At 37.7% G+C, this 17,454-nt stretch overlaps 1 protein-coding gene across 3 annotated transcripts in view; it reads right to left on the bottom strand.

Annotated features, from left to right (window-relative positions):
* Positions 1-8,041: 8,041 nt before the first annotated feature.
* The window catches only part of ATG2B (autophagy related 2B), a 53,234-nt gene continuing 43,821 nt past the window's right edge, over positions 8,042-17,454 (bottom strand). For 2 of the 3 annotated variants that reach the window (XM_034062408.1, XM_005149532.4), the window contains exons 36-42: positions 16,994-17,198; positions 15,997-16,066; positions 15,192-15,274; positions 14,620-14,741; positions 14,289-14,443; positions 13,154-13,303; positions 8,042-12,396 (exon numbers count right to left, since the gene is read on the bottom strand). In XM_034062408.1, the coding sequence (XP_033918299.1) occupies positions 12,166-12,396; positions 13,154-13,303; positions 14,289-14,443; positions 14,620-14,741; positions 15,192-15,274; positions 15,997-16,066; positions 16,994-17,198 (1,016 nt within the window). In that variant the 3' untranslated portion in view covers positions 8,042-12,165. The remainder of the gene's footprint in view (positions 12,397-13,153; positions 13,304-14,288; positions 14,444-14,619; positions 14,742-15,191; positions 15,275-15,996; positions 16,067-16,993; positions 17,199-17,454) is intronic. The other variant, XM_031049379.2, reaches the window with a different exon arrangement.

The following is a 17,454-nucleotide window of genomic DNA, read 5'->3' as shown; positions in this document are numbered from 1 at the left end:
ACTCAATTCTGACGTGGTTCTTTAGCTAGACTGCAAGCTGGTAATGAGAAATATTTCCTCATAGCATTTCCATCATCTTCCCTCTATGGCTGGAACTGAATTTACTGAGGGAAAGCATGTCCTGAACTGTCCAAATAATACACAGGCTTTTTAGCAGCATCACACTGGATGAGTGGAAGTCATACAGCTGAAAAAGTACCATGTTGATGTGTTCCATTAACAGACAGAACAATGTCTTCTAACATTACCATTGCACTATACTCTCATGATTCAAGTTATTTAATTGTAATATAATTTTTCCATTTTCAAATATTCTTAATGCAGTTTATAGTCTTCATTCTAAACAATACATATAACAATTTTTTAACATTGTAATACAAAGCAATAATCACTGTTCTTTGGGAGGCCATTTAGACGTATTTTCTAAATAAGCCTTTAATCATCTTCTCTGTGGAAAGAGGAGCTAATGTATTGTTAGTAATTAAAATGGCCTTGGTTGTATGAAGATGGATCACTTCAGTTGTGGATGGCTTGCAAAACAGCACCACTTAATTTGCTGTGACTTTCCCTGGTCTCTGTGAATGCCTATAGCTAATATCAAGTTTTCTTCTGTAGTATCAACTTTCTTGTTAGTACTTCTTGCCAGCATGATTGCTTTTTTACTGAAGGCTTAACCCCAGCATTTCATTCTGAACAACTAGAAACTTCCCTCTGAAAATTAGAAAATTTGGGGAAATTATTGCTAAATCTTATAAAACATGTCTTTTAATTGCAGAAAGTGCAATGTCTACTGCTCTTTCATGTATATCTTGACTTCCTGGACTATCATAATCACAATCACAATCCATGCAAGGATGTAGTTTTTTTTCCAGGTAGAATCAAAGAATCATAAAATACTTAGGGTTGGAAAGGACCTTAATATAATCTAGTTCCAATCCTTCTGCCATGGGCAGGGACACCTCACACTAAACTATGTCACCCAGGGCTCTGTCCAGCCTGGCTTTGAACACTGCCAGGGATGGAGCATTCACAGCCTCCCTGGGCAACCCATTCCAGTACCTCACTACCCTAACAGTAAAGAATTTCTCCCTTATATCCAATCTAAACTTCCCCCGTTTAAGTTTTAACCTGTTACCCTTTGTCTTACCACTAAAGCTGCTAATGAATAGTCCCTCCCCAGCATCCCTATAGCCCCCTTCAGATACTGGAAGGCTGCTATGAGGTCTCCATGCAGCCTTCTCTTCTCCAGGCTGAACAACCCCAACTTTCTCAGGCTATCTTCATACGGGAGGTGCTCCAGTCCCCTGATCATCCTCGTGGTCCTCCTCTGGACTTGCTCCAACAGTCCCATGATGGGCAATGGCTTAGCAACTTCATTTGCCAGCTGCTTTAGGACCCGCGGATGGATTTCATCAGGTCCCATGGACTTGTGTACATTCAGGTTCTTAAGACTGTCTCAAATGGTCTTCATTCTCATAGTCCCCATGGCTGCCTTCCAAGACTTGGGTGGTGTGGTCAGAGCATTTGCCAGTGAAGACCGAGGCAAAGAAATCATTAAGAACCTCAGCCTTCTCCAAACCTAGGGCAGCCAGTTCTCCTGATAGCTTCCAGAGGGGGCCTACATTGTCCCTAGTCTTTTATTTGCAATGTACCTATAGAATCTCTTCCTGTTATCCTTAACATCCATAGCCAAGTTTAATTCTAACGGGGCCTTAGCTTTCCTAAGCTGGTCCATAGCTTCCTAGACAACATCCCTGTTTTCTTTCCAGGCTATCTGCCCTTGATTCCACCTTTTATAAGCCTCTTTTCTCCTTCGAAGTTTCCTCAGCAGCTCCTTATCCATCCAAGGAGGTCTCCTGGCCCTCCTGCTGCACTTCCTTCTAGTTGGGAAGCAACTCTCCTGAGCTTGCAGTAGGTGATCCTTGAATATCATCCAAGAGTCTTGGGCCCCCCTGGCCTCTAGGGCTATATCCCATGGAACCTTGCTAAGCAGGTTCCTGAAGAGGCCAAAGTCTGTTCTCTTGAAGTCCATGGCAGTGAGCTTGCTGCATGCTCTTCTCACTGCATCCAAGGCTGCATCGGAGCATTCTGAGGAGTGAAGATGAATAGTTTGGGAGTGAGCTCTGAGGCCTTAGTGCTTAACAAGCCCTGGGGCGATGAGCTGGGCTATTGAAGGACAGGGAGGAGGATGGCCCCGGATGTAGTTGTGCTGAGAATCTCATTTGGAGGCTAGAGAATGTGGGGTTGTGAGAGGGTCTGCAACATTGTGATTGGACTATTTACTTGGAGGGTTTCACAGGGGCCAATGAGGTTGAACGTGATATGTACCTGCAGGCTGGAAAGTACCGAACCAGGGGATAAAAAATGTTTTCTAACAATAAACAAGGATTTGAGTCTGCATTAACTTGAGTCCATGTCATGAAATGCCACAGAGCATCACATTTCCAGCGAGCCCTTCCCTGTTGGTGAGCACGAGGTCAAGCATGGCATCTCTCCTTGTCAGCTTCTCTATTTCTTGCAGAATGAAGTTGTCTTCCACACAATCAAGGAACCTCCTGGATTGCTTGTGCCGGGCCGTACTGTCGCCCCAACAAATGTCAGGGTGGTTGAAGTCCCCCATGAGAACTGTGAGCGTGAGGGTGTTCCTATCTCTCTGTTGTGCTTCAGCCACAGATTCCTCTGTGACAGGTCTCCACAGTAATGTTTCCTACCTCTGTTCTCCCTTTAACCCTAACCCACAAACTCTCTGTTAACTGCACACCTGTCCCCAGACAGAGTTCCATACTCTCCAGCCTATCCCTAACATAAAGGGCAACTCCCCCGCCCCTCCTACCGGGCCTGTCTTTTCTAAAGAGCCTGTAACCTTCCATTCCAACACTCCAGTCATAGGAGCCATCCCACCATGTTCATATGATGAAGTGCATGCGATGACACATGAAACTGCTCTTAGCATCAACTGTAGATCTCAAGGGTGCTGTGGCACCTTCTGTGTCCTGAGCCAGCAAAGCTTATATGCTGTCTTTTACACAGATTTTTTCTAACCCACAATAGATACATAGGATGAAGTTTGATTTATACGAGACAATATTAGTTGCCAGTTTTTTGTAAACAAGAGTTATTCTGAAAATACATTTCAATCTTTTTTTTTGCATTATAGTGACAGCTGGCATTTCTGGAAACACTTTGTAGAGAAATTCAGGATTTTGAATTGTCTGAGGATGTAAATTCTTGCTGCATGGAACTTAGCAGACTGGACTTGATCTTAAACAGGAAAGTGATCTGACTTTCAGCAAACCAGACTCAGTCATGTGAAAGATCCCCTGGAGACTAAGAAAACTGTCAAACACTCCCAGTTCTGTCCCTTACTCTAAGCAGGTCCTTCAATTTTCAAACAGTAAAGAATTTGAAGGAGTCTTCTCTTCCACTTCTCCTCAAACTCTCACTTTACCCTTGCCATAAATAGGGACACAGTTTCATTTTTTTCAGTTCTGCCATGTGCTTTTAAAGGTTTTTTTCAGCAGCTGAGAACACAGGAAAAGGTACAAGCGGCCTTCCACCTGCCTCTATGGACAGCTGTGCAAAATCAGTCCCAGGATGACAGCACCTTACAGCAGACTGATCCCAGGGTGTTTATTTCCTATGAATGCAGAAGTCATGCAAAAGGCAGGAGAAAACTAGATTTTATATATATATATATGTATATATTTTAAGCAAGAATAAAAAAAAAAAAACCAAACAGAAGAAAGCATTTCTACAATTGGGATTTTACAGTAAAAACAAGGTGTACTGAGATGCTGTTTGCTTAAGCTTTCTCTGACAGTTTAGACCTTCCCCAATTTATATCACAAATGGGCTGAAATATATCTCCTTAGAAAAGGAAAGGGAGTGATACTGATACCTTACTGAAAGAAACTGTGTGCTTGTCAGTCCCTGCACCTGATGGCCCTGGTCTTAGGCTTGTTGCGGGGAGTCAGGGCTGGTATTCCCAAACACATGGGAAGCTCAGAAAGGCGCTGTTTTCCCACCAATAGGGAAAGATACTGTGTGTGTTTCAGAAACAAACATCACCATCCTTCTTCAGGAGGGCTGGGTGTTTATACCCATAGCTTCCTCTTTAGCTCTGCAGTTTCTGTCTGGGCAGATGAACTCACTTTACTATTCTTTCCCTCTATTAACTTCACTGGAGAGGTAAGCTTTCCAAAAGCGACAGTTAGTACTTATTCAGCAACATAAAGAGGGATCCAGTGGACCTGTTTGGATAGCTAACAGCTACCTCTAAAATGAGTACTGAAAACCAAATGTTTTTCAAGTCTGCAGTGTTAATCTACTTTTTCTTTCTTCTGTTCGCATGGCAAGTTTAAATTCAAGTGATTGTCTCCAGGGTAGCAGTACTGACCAAGTAATTCAGACACAAGAGCAGTTACCAGCAAAGCTCAGGGGTGAAAGAAATAAAAACACTGCTCATCTTCATTCATCATCCTTACTGTCTTTTTCTGCATCTTCAGAAATATCTGCTTTAAAGTATTGTAGAATTTAATGCTTAATAGGAAGCAGCATAATAAAAACTCAGGCTGAGGACAGCAAAGAAAGATGGTTGTGATGAAAATCGCATTTGAAAACCTCTCAACATCACTGTGGATCTTTGTATTAAATGATGTGAGAGGCTTTAGGCAATGACACAGAAGTATTAATGGGTAACATAGTGACACCCTCCTTTTTAATTGCCTCCTGTCACTGACAGGTCCCAGATTACAATCCCATGTCAATGGATGTTCTCAAAATTGTGATTTTTCCTGCTGGAATGAATTGTGAAACTTGATTGAATTAACAAATTTATTCAGAGGTATCACCTCTGGTCAGGAAAAGGAAAAAGGGGTATTAAGTTACAGCTCTTAGGAAAGAAAAACAGTAAAGTAGAAATACACGATCTGCAACAATACTTTTGGGTGGTGTGAATTAAATTATCAAGTAAGAGGGTCTGCATCCAATGGAATTAGTATAATTGGTCCCTCAAGCTGCACCAGGGGATGTTTAGACTGGTTACTAGGAAAAATTTCTTCACCGAGGGGGTGATCAGGCATTGGAACAGGTTGCCCAGGGGTGGTGGAAGTGTTCCATGGAACCATGAACACATCCACGGAAGTATTCAAAAACCATAGAGATGAAGCCCAGTGACATGGCTTATTGGTGGACTTGGCAGTCCTGGCGTAACAGTTGGACTTGATCTTGAAGGTCTTTTCCAACCTAGCTGATTCTATGATTTCCATCTTCTTCTTTGGCCTGTTGACTGTTCTGAGGAAAGCAAGCAGTCAGAGACAAAACAGACATGGAAAAGAACAAGAAGAGCACATACCATTACAGCAAGGTACTAAATAGCTCTGAAAGGCCAAGAGAAAACAAGAACTCCAGAGCATCACTGAAAACCTCTTGCTCAAAATAAGTACCTTTGGTGTCTAAAAGACACTGGGTACAGAGGTACACGCCATAGAGATGGTGAAGCATTTTATTTTATTGAATAATTCCAGGAAACATTTCAGATCTGTTAAACACTACTAAAGAAATAAATGATACCAGGAACTCTATTTCCTAAAAACTTGCATCTACAGTAAAAGAACTGTTTATCCAGTTGAGCACTACTATTTCCATCCATTTCTATCATACTTTGCTTTCCTATTACCTATTCCTATTCCTAATTCCCACGCTCCAGTCCTATAAACACTCTCACAGCACACCCTCCAGCTTTTCTTTTGTGGTTCAGCACACCATGCCTGCATCTGCCACTTTTACAAAGAACAGCACAATACTGTCAAACACTCTCAGACACACAACTTCTTTCACTTCCAAACAGACATAAGCTTCCCTGTCTTGTACCCTGAGTAGGAAGTGTTCTCAAATTGAACAAACAGCAGAGGTGAAAGTAAGAAAATAATAAAGTCCTGTTAGATTCTCAGAGCTGTCAGAGCCACCAGCAAACCTTCAGTACCAAACAATTGCCAAGTGTTAAAGTCTATAGGTAATGTTAAAGCTTCCTAATCAAGATAGCTGTTACTTGTTTTACATTTGTGCCCATGAGCTGCAATGGACCAAGCCCCATTTTACTGAGTTTTGTCCTGAGGCACAGGTAGTCCATACCCCCAAAACTAAAGTAACTTTTCTCCTGCTCATACAGGTACACATCTCCCCCACTTGGAGGCTTCCTTCCACTCCTGGACTGTAAGAACCAAGTTTAACACTCATGCTCCTAGTATAGTAAAGGTTGGACTTGATGATCTTAAAAAATCTTTTCCAACCCAGTTGATTTTATCATCACAGAATGAAATCAACAAGAGAGCAAGTAATCACATACACAAATGAGAGCCTGAGGCAGAATTATACTGCCCATAACTATCTCACAAACCCTCACGGCAAACATCCAGGGAACCTTAAACTGGGAGGTGGTAAATACTTCATTGTTGCATTTCAGTAAATTCTGCTTTCATCTAATTACTCTGCTTCAGAGCAAACCAGCCTGAAACCTCAATTTATCAAAAGGCAGCTTTATAAAGTCTTTGTAAATCTATGGTAATACCAGATGGCTTAAAACACTATTTGCTAGGAATATGACAGGAAAAATAAAAAAAACAATCAACCAAAAACCAAACCAAAACAACCTAATCTTTTAAGATCACATTTAAAAGGTTGTTAGTCTGTCTCTTCTGCTCTTGGGACTAACCTGGAGACATCAGGAGTACCCTTGTTATACCTCAGTACTGTGTAGAGAAATGCTTTGGCACTTCCCTCGGGTTACAATTACAGCTTGTGTCATTCTGTATCATCTCCCTGGAGCAAAATGAAGCCTGGTATTCTGGCCATGCAGATACAAACCCAAATCAGGGCACTTAGAACGAGAGAAGCACAAACGCATACTAGTAATTTTTATACAATTAATTTCTTACAAGTGACAGATGTCTCAAAAATCCAGGAAAGCACAAACTGCTTATCAGAGTTCACTTTTGATCTATGAAAGGAAGCATTGGGAACAAGTGAAATAAATTCCTATTTCCTCATACTTTCCTGGGATGATCCCCAGAAATTCCAAGCTGTTCCTTATTTATCCTCTGTGGTCCACATTTCCCCTCAGCACAGCACAGCATTGCTTATGGATCCTTGATAATTTTATATAAGCAATGTTTACAAAAGCTGAGCAGCAGTTTGTTCACCTTGCTTACAGACAAAAAAAAAAAGCCCTCATTCTGTCTTATTCTGCTTATACAAAACTTATTTGGAGAGGAAAAAACAAAACAAAAACAAAACAACAAAAGCCTTTAAATAATACTGAAAGTTAATCCACACGAGGTCTTGCTTGAGAAAAGGGCTGGGGGAAGAGAGGAGGAACTGCACGGGGTGGGCTCAGTGAAGGGTTCCTGTTTGACAGAACAGTTATCCAGTCATTATATGGTGAGGTTTTTTTTTTCTCTTTTCTTAAGCTATAAGAACATTACAAAATACAGCAGAAAATTATTTACACTTGTCACATGTCTCATTATTTAGGGATTTGCACTGCCCCCAGTATTTAATATTACAGAGTACTCAGCCTTCTAAGATATCTTTTTAGATTCTTGTAACTAAATGCCTGTGAAGTGGATATCATACATACATTCTGAGAGAAATTAATTATTTTGCATTCTTCACAGGTCTTGGAAGCTAATAAACCTGTAATATCATCACTGAATATGGAGCTAAGTACATGCTCAGTAACTAAATGTGGCAATGGACCTTTGGGGAACACAGCATGCGACCATACAGCTAATGAGCACTTGGTTAAAGCACAATAGAGGTGGGTTAAATCTGTAGCAGCCACATTAATTTATTCCTTAGCTTTTGATCTCTGTGTAATTCTTCCCCCCCCCCAGCATAAAATGGATAATACAGCTGTAGAGCCAGGTAGGTAAAAGGTTTTAACAGTGAACTCTGTTATTTTGGGAACCTGTTTTCTATATTAGTTATATTCATTAGTAGAGAAAAACAACTCAAGGAAAAAATTAAGGTATTTATTTATGTATTGTTACAAATTTGTGTTTTGGGTTGTTGTTTTTTTATTAAACATATTTAACAGGACAACCTATTTGCACTCAGGCCTTTCAGCATCTTAAAAAGCTAAAATATACACTTTTGGTGCCATATATATTATGGTCAAAAATAATTCTCAAAGACAGACTGAGGGGTCAGGAACTTTAAGCAAAAAAAACCTCAAGTTGAAAGTCAATTCCCTTCAACAGTAGTTTACATTTTATGAGGTTATATTCTTTACACTAGCCAACTATATACAAACAATACACAAAACTACTATAAAAGCAAAAATGCAAAAAATATAAACAAACTATACACAAATTGCTGTGTTTCTGTCCGAGATACCTTACCATTATGAAATCCAGTACAAATGCATTATTAGTATTTATGTACTTTATCTGTAGTATTTTTTAATTGTAAACAGGATTCAGCATATAGAGCAACTTAAAACAGTTGTCAGAAGAGTAATTCATGATGCCTAGAGACTTAGAGAAATATCCACACTAGGGAACCAAATTGACATAAATTCCCACACCTTTTCTGACAACACTTATACTGCTGTGAGATTTAGGGTATTTAAAATATTTAGAAGTATTTAATTACTCTAAACAAATTCTTGGATTCCACTGATTTACAAAATGCATAATTTTCATATTTAAAGTAGAATTAGTATCACATCTGCAGGTATATGCATCACGTTCAGTAAAAGTGTCTCGTTCGTAACCATTTAACAATGCTTTGGTTTATTAAAAAACTTTTCTTGGCAACTCAAACAACTGTCAATGACAGCAAGCCATTTATGTTCACAGTCAACAATAAGAATACTAACCCAGACACATCCATTAACCACATATGAACTCTACAGTCACTGACTGAATGCTTATCATTAGGCAAGTATGCCCAGGGTACTCACACTGCTAAAAAGCTGCAGTATTTATGGACTGTCAGATACTGGAAAGAAAATGGAAACTGCCTGTGCATGGATGTGATGAGTGTTAGTCAGTCAATGCTAAGATTCTTATACAGCATAGGGTCTGTTCTGATTTTTTAAAAAGATGGCTGTCTTTCTTCAGAGACTTCCCTTAAGGCATTCATTAATGTATTATTTGAACTGCCAGGATACTTAAGAAAACCCAGGATTAACAGTTCTGTCTATCAGTAAAGTACTGGAGTAAGCAGTAGTAGTAGAAGTAGTGTTAGTCAGTTCAATACTGGAGAATCTGAACACAAACATAGACTGTGCCAGTTTACACCCACTACAAATATGAAAAATGCTAATATCAATATCAACTGATTTCAGTGGAAAATTCAAGTACAACGATATTTTTCCAGATGTCCTTGTGCCCAGAGACAATACAGTAATGTATCCATAGGCTTCAATTTCCAGGAAATATGTCAGAGTCAAATCTCATTTTAGGTATTTTTTAAGTGCTTGAAAACTCTTTACAGTATTGAGCAGAGCATCTGATGAACCCCTTCTCACACGATATATACACTTTAATTTAAAACACAAGCCACTCCATACAAGACACATTTTGAAAACAAGTTCCTAAAATGTGAAGGCTAGTTTGGTGAGTTTTGGAGGCTTGGTTTGGGGTTTTTTTTTAAACATTTCATACACTCACGGTCATGTCACAACTCAAAAACAATGCAGAATATACATCAAAAAATTAAGAAATTGCTTGTAAAAATGTTGGGAAAAATGTAAATCAGTTTCACTGAAAAGGCTCAATAAAGTGCAAGCAGTAAATGCAAGCGTTTACATAGTGAAAAGTTTAATTATTTTGTACAATATGTATTGCTGACAATGAGAGACACTTTATTAAAAATGTTTTACCTTGACAGCATGCTCTCATATAAAAATATATTCCAATTGCATTGCAGTACAACCAAACCATGAGAGAACTGAAAATGAAATGAACACTGAAATGCAACTGCTCCTTTTCAGCAAGGTAAAAAAGGAAGAAAGTATGCAGATTTTTACTATTACAGTATACTTCAATTAACTAGATAAACTGGACCAGCCAAAATTACACAGTACAGTAATTGCAAATGAAAATGATGCGCTGCTACTTACTTGCATTGACTCACAGCCATTTCTTGTGAAAGCATTCAGGAGGTGCCAAACTGCAAACCTGGAACTTATTCCTGTGCAAAATGCTCAATACCGTGACCTCTCACTAATGCAAAGCTCTCTAATTACTGGACAAAAGTATGAACTGCAGCAAGTATTTTTACATCAGAAAAATAATTTGTGCCATTAAATCAGCAGGTATTTGCCCTCTCAAAAGCATCTCCTTCTGCTTACAAGTTGTTTAAGTTACCAAGTCCAAAAAAGTGTACCACAACTTAGATGATTCCAGTAAATGAAAACAAAACCAAAAACAAACAAACAAAAAAACCCAAAATGCTCTAATATCACTTGTCACCCAATGCAAGAATTTGTTTGTAACTGGAGTTTTGTCTTATAAAAAATAATCAAGCCAACTGAAGTTTTCCCAGCAGAGGAGACATTTTCAAATCATTTACCTTCCAGTCAGATTCTCTGACATTCAGGAATAGCTTAGCATAATATCAGGATGATCAAGCAGTAACTATTTTCCTTCATAGACTCCTTTTGTCCTGTAAGGCCCAGCACCAAAATTTTTGCTAGTGGCAGGTATTAAAAGAAGGAACTACTTCCTCATCACCCATAGAAATTGAAGTCTGATCATCTGGTATCTCTTTCAGTGGAGATTTTCCATACAGCATTTCTTTACAGAATCTCCATTTAAGACAAGCACAGGATTATGACAAAATCACCCAAAGTGTTAACTTGTTGAAATTCAAAATTAGTATTTGTCTATTCAGAACAGTCCTTACTTTTTATCCTCCAGTTTTTACTGGAGGTAAAGTTTTTACAACTTTATTCCTGTACAGCTAGTGCTGAGCCTTTTACCTGGTCAGAAATGGCGCAATGTCAAGTTGCTTAATAAAGCTCTGTGGAGACTCTGGTCACCTATTAAACTGTAAATAATGTCAGTACCAATCTCAATTTTTAAAAGTTTGTGTCTTTTGTCAAATTAAATGACCCCAAATACTCATTGTCAAATAACTCATGAAGCACAATTTAAATCAGCTTGTGAGAGCAGCAACTTTGAAACAATATGAACTTTAAAAGCAGATTATTAAAATAAAGTCTGTGTAGAATTTTAGCTATGAAATAATTTGATTTTACTTTACTTAGGATTTTTCATTCTTACAAAAAATGGTTGGCCACAATAATATTTAACTGCTGTTTTCCTGAAGAATAGTTATTTTTAGCACTGTAATTAGTGTAACAGAAAACAAGTGTTTTAACATGAGTTTAAACAAATTTAAGACACTTTTCTGTAGGATCATCATCATATGATGCTCTTTTCAATAATTTTTATAAGCTTCTAAATCACATAAAGGATAATGCACATTACATTTTATTCACACTATAAAAAAAGCACAATATACAGGCCATATCATTTAAAGTGCAACACAACAGAACGTTTCTGCAACATTCAGGTTCTTCAAAGACCCACAAAAGTAGGCATTTCATATTTAGGAACAAATCCTGTTCATAGGTGTATCAACACTGCTGTAAGTGCCACGCTAAAAGCAATGCTTATGACCACTAAACAATATTATCTGCTTCCATATTACATAGGTTCATGTTTCATGACCAAAATGAAAGCTTTTATCCTTTAGTCAGTAAAGAGCATTGAAGACAGTTCTTTGACTATGCTCTGAAATCATCTTTAAAGTATACATAGTTTCACCACATAGGTGAAATATGCTTCAGATGTTAAATCTACCAAGAAAAATATGGTATATGGAACAGAGCAAGTATGTGTCTGAGTTGGCAGCGCATGCTTCACTATGTTGGCACTATCTACCAAATGTATTGGTAACACACAGTATAAGCAAGTACCAATTCGCTTTCCACTTCATAAATATTTTTGGTTGGATGTTTTGCTAACAGTAGTTGAAAACCTCATTTGTTCCTGAGATGAGCATGACAAAACAAAGTGGGCTCCATCTAATACTGCCAATGGAACAGTGTTCTGCATTTCCATCTTTGCTACCTGCTGAGCCAGATTTATAATCTCAATCCTCCCCAAGGCGCCACTTCTGAGACTCTTCCTGACGCACATCTGGCCTGATCTGGTTTCTCATTCCACCTAGAACATTTGAAGTTGCCTCTGTCGCGACAATGAAAGGTTTCACCACAGTTGGTGGAATTTGACGGAGGACTCCTCCTACTGCTCCTGTTACTCCTCTGTTTTCATGCTCACGAGCAGCAGTTTCATAGATGGTTTGGGCTGTGTCTGTAATCCCCTTTAAGAAATTAACAGAAATTATTTACACTGAAAAAGAAAAAGAAACCACTCCTAATTTTAAGGGAAACTTAAAACTGCTCAGCATTTATCTTGTTATTTGTATTATAACTGTAGTGCAATTATACTAACACAAATATGATTTAGTTCTTCTAATGCGGCCTAAAATAATGCTACTATGAATTATTATGAAAGCATTCCATGTAAATTCTGGTGGCATTTCTTGTGCATTAAGTGAAGAAACTGTTGGGTACTGTGATCTATTAAAAAAACCAACAGAATTCACTGAAAGCCCCCCAGCCGAGACCCAGCTTCCTAGACATGCTATTAGGTGCAACTAACTGAAATACAACACCAAAAGTACAATAAAACCAGGTCAGCATTCTAATTATTATACACTGTAATAGTAAAAAGAGCCTTCATTCATTTGAAATCCAGCATTATGCTTAAACTTCTTAACTCCAGAGTTAACCGGGAAAGAGGAAGGGGAGAGAGGTAAGGGCGAAGGAAGGGGAGACAGGTGACACAGGATAGGAAATCAGGTAGAACGATGAAGTCCTATTCACAGTTATAAATTTATTTCTTCTTTGAATTTTCCAGGCAAGGTTTCTGTTGGTTTACGATTACTGATGAAGAGTCTTATTCAAAATTTAAATCCCCTTCTTCATTAGCTGAACTTAAACCAATACCAATATTTTATTTGCTGTCTTAGAAAATAACTCTTCAGTTTGGTTAAGGAAAACTACTTTTGCACTCACCTCTTTTACTACACTATATGCTTTGGCTACACCTTCTCGTAGGTCTACTGGCTGATGAGCTAAACGATGGGGATGGAATCGTTTGATCTTTTTTGCTTCAATAAAAGTAGGCCCTGGCGATACCATGTCATATGCAGTTTCTGCAGCTGCCTGAAGATCAGAGCAAATGCAAAATATAAATCTTATTGAATCACATGACAAATTTAAACTACGAATAGGGTGACATAATTGAAATAAAAAGAGGTCTAATTCCACAAATAACATTCATTTACATCAGATTGAGGTTTCTAAAAGAACTTCTTCAATGGCTACAGCTGTAACTATAAAAGTTCCATAATGAAAGAAAGAATGTTGTAGGCTTTGATCAGTTTTTTTCCACCCTAATTGCTATTCCTTCAAAGGCATCTACTCTGCACAAAATGCTCAAGATAGAAACTGAAATACTTGATCAATAGTATGTTTTCAAATAAACACACAAGCATACACTTAAATCCACTCTTGTGAATAACACCATTGTTTTTTTTTGACTACAGATGCTCAGACTTAGCCGCATATAACATTTTTGCAAAACTTGGTGATAAAAGCATAATTGCATTATGTATTTTACATTAAGGAACACAAATTTCTTAACACTTTAATCCATGAATACTTTGGGTTATATCCAGAAAGCCTTATAGACTTCTGTGTACATAAACACAATCAATAGTGGTTTTGAGACACTTTTTTTTTTGGTTGGTTGGTTTGGCATTTTTTAAACAAGTACAGATAAGCTGATATTTAAAAAAAAAGTTAAGAATCTATTACTGGAAAACACAGGTGTGTGAAGAGCTCATCTTTCTCTGTATCAGTGATTTTTTTAGTTCTGCTGAATATTTTAGTATTAAACTGTACACTGCAATAAAAACATTATGAAACATGTAACAACCTGGGTGTTCAGCAATATTTTAACACCTTTTCTAACCACTGATGCCATAGCTCTCACTTCACAGACTGCTGCAAGCTTTTATATTTTCTTTTGTTTAAGACATATGTTTCCAATCTTAAATATACAGCATTAAGATACTAGCTTAGTATAGAGCACTTACTAGCAACACTTCTTAGCTTATATCTTAACTCCAGAAGTAACACACTATACCTGTATAGTCTGAACCATTCTGTTTGTTAGCTCCAGTGCTGCCATTGCAGTGGAAGTGCCAAAAGAAGCTGCTCCTCTTTGAAAGCCTCTTACAATACGGCCATCCTTTCGGTACTGCTCTATTGGTAACCACACCAAGTCTTTCAGACCTTGGACTGAAAATGAAGACACAAGACCATAGTTAGAAAGCTCTCTTAAGACAATCAGATTGCCTTAAGAGGGAGTGAGAGAAGTGAAAACAAGTATCAACACTGTGTATGTTGCAGGTTTGTCAGATTTTGTTTGGTTTTTAAAGAAAATGCCATGTGTCTGAACAGAAATAAGAACTTACCTAACTGCACTAGGGAATGCATGGGCCCTACTCCTCCCAAAATTCCTGGTAGCTGGTTTTTCTTTATATCATTAAGCCATTCACTGATGGCATAGGAGAACAATTTATCCACACCTAATAAACTGAAGTAAATAAAATTATTATATTTTTTTAAACATGATTCCCAGTAAGACAAATGCATTATTCATTGAAGTAAACAACAACAACATTTTAACAAAAGAAAAGCTGTTTTCAACTGTCATCTTCTGTTGCTGTTGGCTAACCCAAGCATTTTGCGTATTATGTATTTCACAGAAGTTCAAGACTACATAATCACATCCAGTTTAATAAAAAATAAAAAATATGGCTAAAATTAAGTGTTTAGCACTAAGATTACCACATATATTACTATCCTGAAAACTAATGACATTCTTGAATGCTATCTATTTCATGAAAACTAGAATCGAGAAATGTTTGTAAAGTCAGAAAGTGTCTTGGATTTTACAAGTCCGTCTTATCACAGTTTGCCTTTTCCTTGCTGCATTCAGTTCAATTTGCAGTCCCAATGTCAATCTACAATTCACTAAACTTACCCATGCCTGTAACAAAGTCTCTTCAGCTTTAATTCTGAGCAGTTTAACTGAGCAAGCCCAATAAGAATCCCAGCTAGTGTCCCCTGTAAGTGAAATACTTTGTTATTATATTAGTCTACTCATTCTGTACAATCTGTGAGAGATAATTTCAACATTTCAACTCTTATTGCAGGCATTCCTGTCTAAACTGATTCTACCCTAGTGTCCCAAATACTACTCACTACAGTGCTAATGAAACTGTTACAGGAACACTTGCAGAAGATGAAATCTAGCTTATCTGGCTACTCTAAGAAAAACATCTGGATACAAGAGAGCTTCTTAAGAAATATTAAGCATTTTTTAATCAGTACTAAATTCTGCCATTGACACTGAAGCCCATACACTCCTTGACTGCATGGGATGGAAACAGGGAGAAGAAAAAGACTTTACTTTGGCATTACATGAAGGAGAAAATAAAATGCACAATTCTGGCATTAGACAGTGGTATTACCCTTTGAGGGGCACCACAGCTTTGTAGAAAGATATCCAGCCAGCCAATGAGTTGATATATGTGACTTAAAGTCTCATTCTGAGTTAATCATACCTGGAGGATCCATCCCTAGTTTTCAAATTAAGAGTGAAATAAGGTTAAGCTTTATTGAAATTAAGTGAAGAGGGTGCAGGGGAGAAGTTCTAGATTTCTCAAGATCACATTCATGAGTAGGGACATAAAAATATACCTTGGCTCACGTAGGGGGGGTGGGTGGGGGAACCAAAGCAAACAACATCTATCTTTTTTTCTACAGCACCAGCACTATACACAAACCTGATCCATTGATACATGTTTGCCATGGTAATCAAGCCGTATTGGAACTTCCGATGTAAAACGAAACTCTCTGGGATACACAAAGGAAATTTTTCAGTGAGAAACACGAAAGGAAATAAAATTATCCTTACATAAAGAAACCAATGGCTCTCCCTTTTCTAGAAGCCAGAAATCCTCTAGTTACTGTGACAGTACTTCAGAATAAGTTTACAAAACACAGTGCACATTCAGCTTACCTTAGCTTATTAACATCTAGTCAAGGTTAGCATTTATAACAAATTCAACAATCCTGCAAAACTGCTACTAAGTCTGCAGGTGAACATCTTCCCTCAATTTTCACAGCATGAATTTCAATTACAAAACAAAAAAAAAGTATGGCTATAATGGTTCTACAGGCAAAATTGAGCCCTGCAGCTGGAAATTATAAAAAAATTCTGTTGGTGATTATGTGATGAAATAGAACCACAGCCATTCTCTTATAATTTGAGCTCTCCCCAGCTTACCAAAGCTCACATCTGTGGTTAGTGCCACTTATGATCTGAAAACATGAGAAATAACTTCTCATAATAAACTGCAATTTTCATTATCACTTCCCAGTCAAGACTACATTAGAGTTTCCCTTGTGATACCTTAATCATGTACCTCTCCCACGATATCCTTTTCCTTCATATACTCTCATCTTCAATGATATCAGAACTAATGCACATTGTTAGATATGAGAGTACAAAGACTGCTCTTTTTATTTCTTCATGAAACATCCCATTACTGGTTCTATGCATGGCAGAGCTTTCATTTTGTTTTCTTGTGCACAGTAGTGTGCAGAAGTTAAAATCATTAGTTACCTTTCAGTGTCAAAGCAAAGGTATTTTATTTCCATAATCAGTCAATCAACAAACAAAAAAAATGTACCTTATCATAAGGTCTGAATAGTTTATCGCTATACTTTCTTAAAACACTCAACAGAACAGCCGTGTATCACTGGAAATTTGAAAGTTACCTGAAAAATACCGGCTGATCACTGTATGACATCACTTCTTGTGGGAAATAATGATCTTCTCCATTAACAACATCCATAGTATCCGTGCTAGCATTTTCATTTGCTTGTTTGTGTGATGAGAAAGAAATGACTGGACTTGGTTCCTTAAGGCTGCTGACATGCCTGGGCAAACTACATGTAACTTCAGCACCGGGAGACTTTTTAACTAAGAAAAAAAGTCATACACAGTAAACTGACTCATATTTTTCATGGTAATTACAAAAAGATTGTGTTTATACAATTACTGTGTCCTCAGTAAGCTCTAATGCTTATTAAAAGAGATTACTAGCAGCACTATATTTAGATTCTTTTAGTAGGATAATATCTTAGTTCTCAACAGAAATTGTTATAAGAAGCTGAGATTCACGCATCAGCATAAATAATCCACATAGCTTTAATTGCAGCATACTCTGAAGTATTAC

This window comes from Melopsittacus undulatus, chromosome 4 (genome assembly GCF_012275295.1).
Source record: "Melopsittacus undulatus isolate bMelUnd1 chromosome 4, bMelUnd1.mat.Z, whole genome shotgun sequence".
NCBI classification, from domain to species: domain Eukaryota; kingdom Metazoa; phylum Chordata; class Aves; order Psittaciformes; family Psittaculidae; genus Melopsittacus; species Melopsittacus undulatus.
Note: the sequence above shows the minus strand (reverse complement) of the source record. Positions and strands in the feature narration are given on the sequence as shown.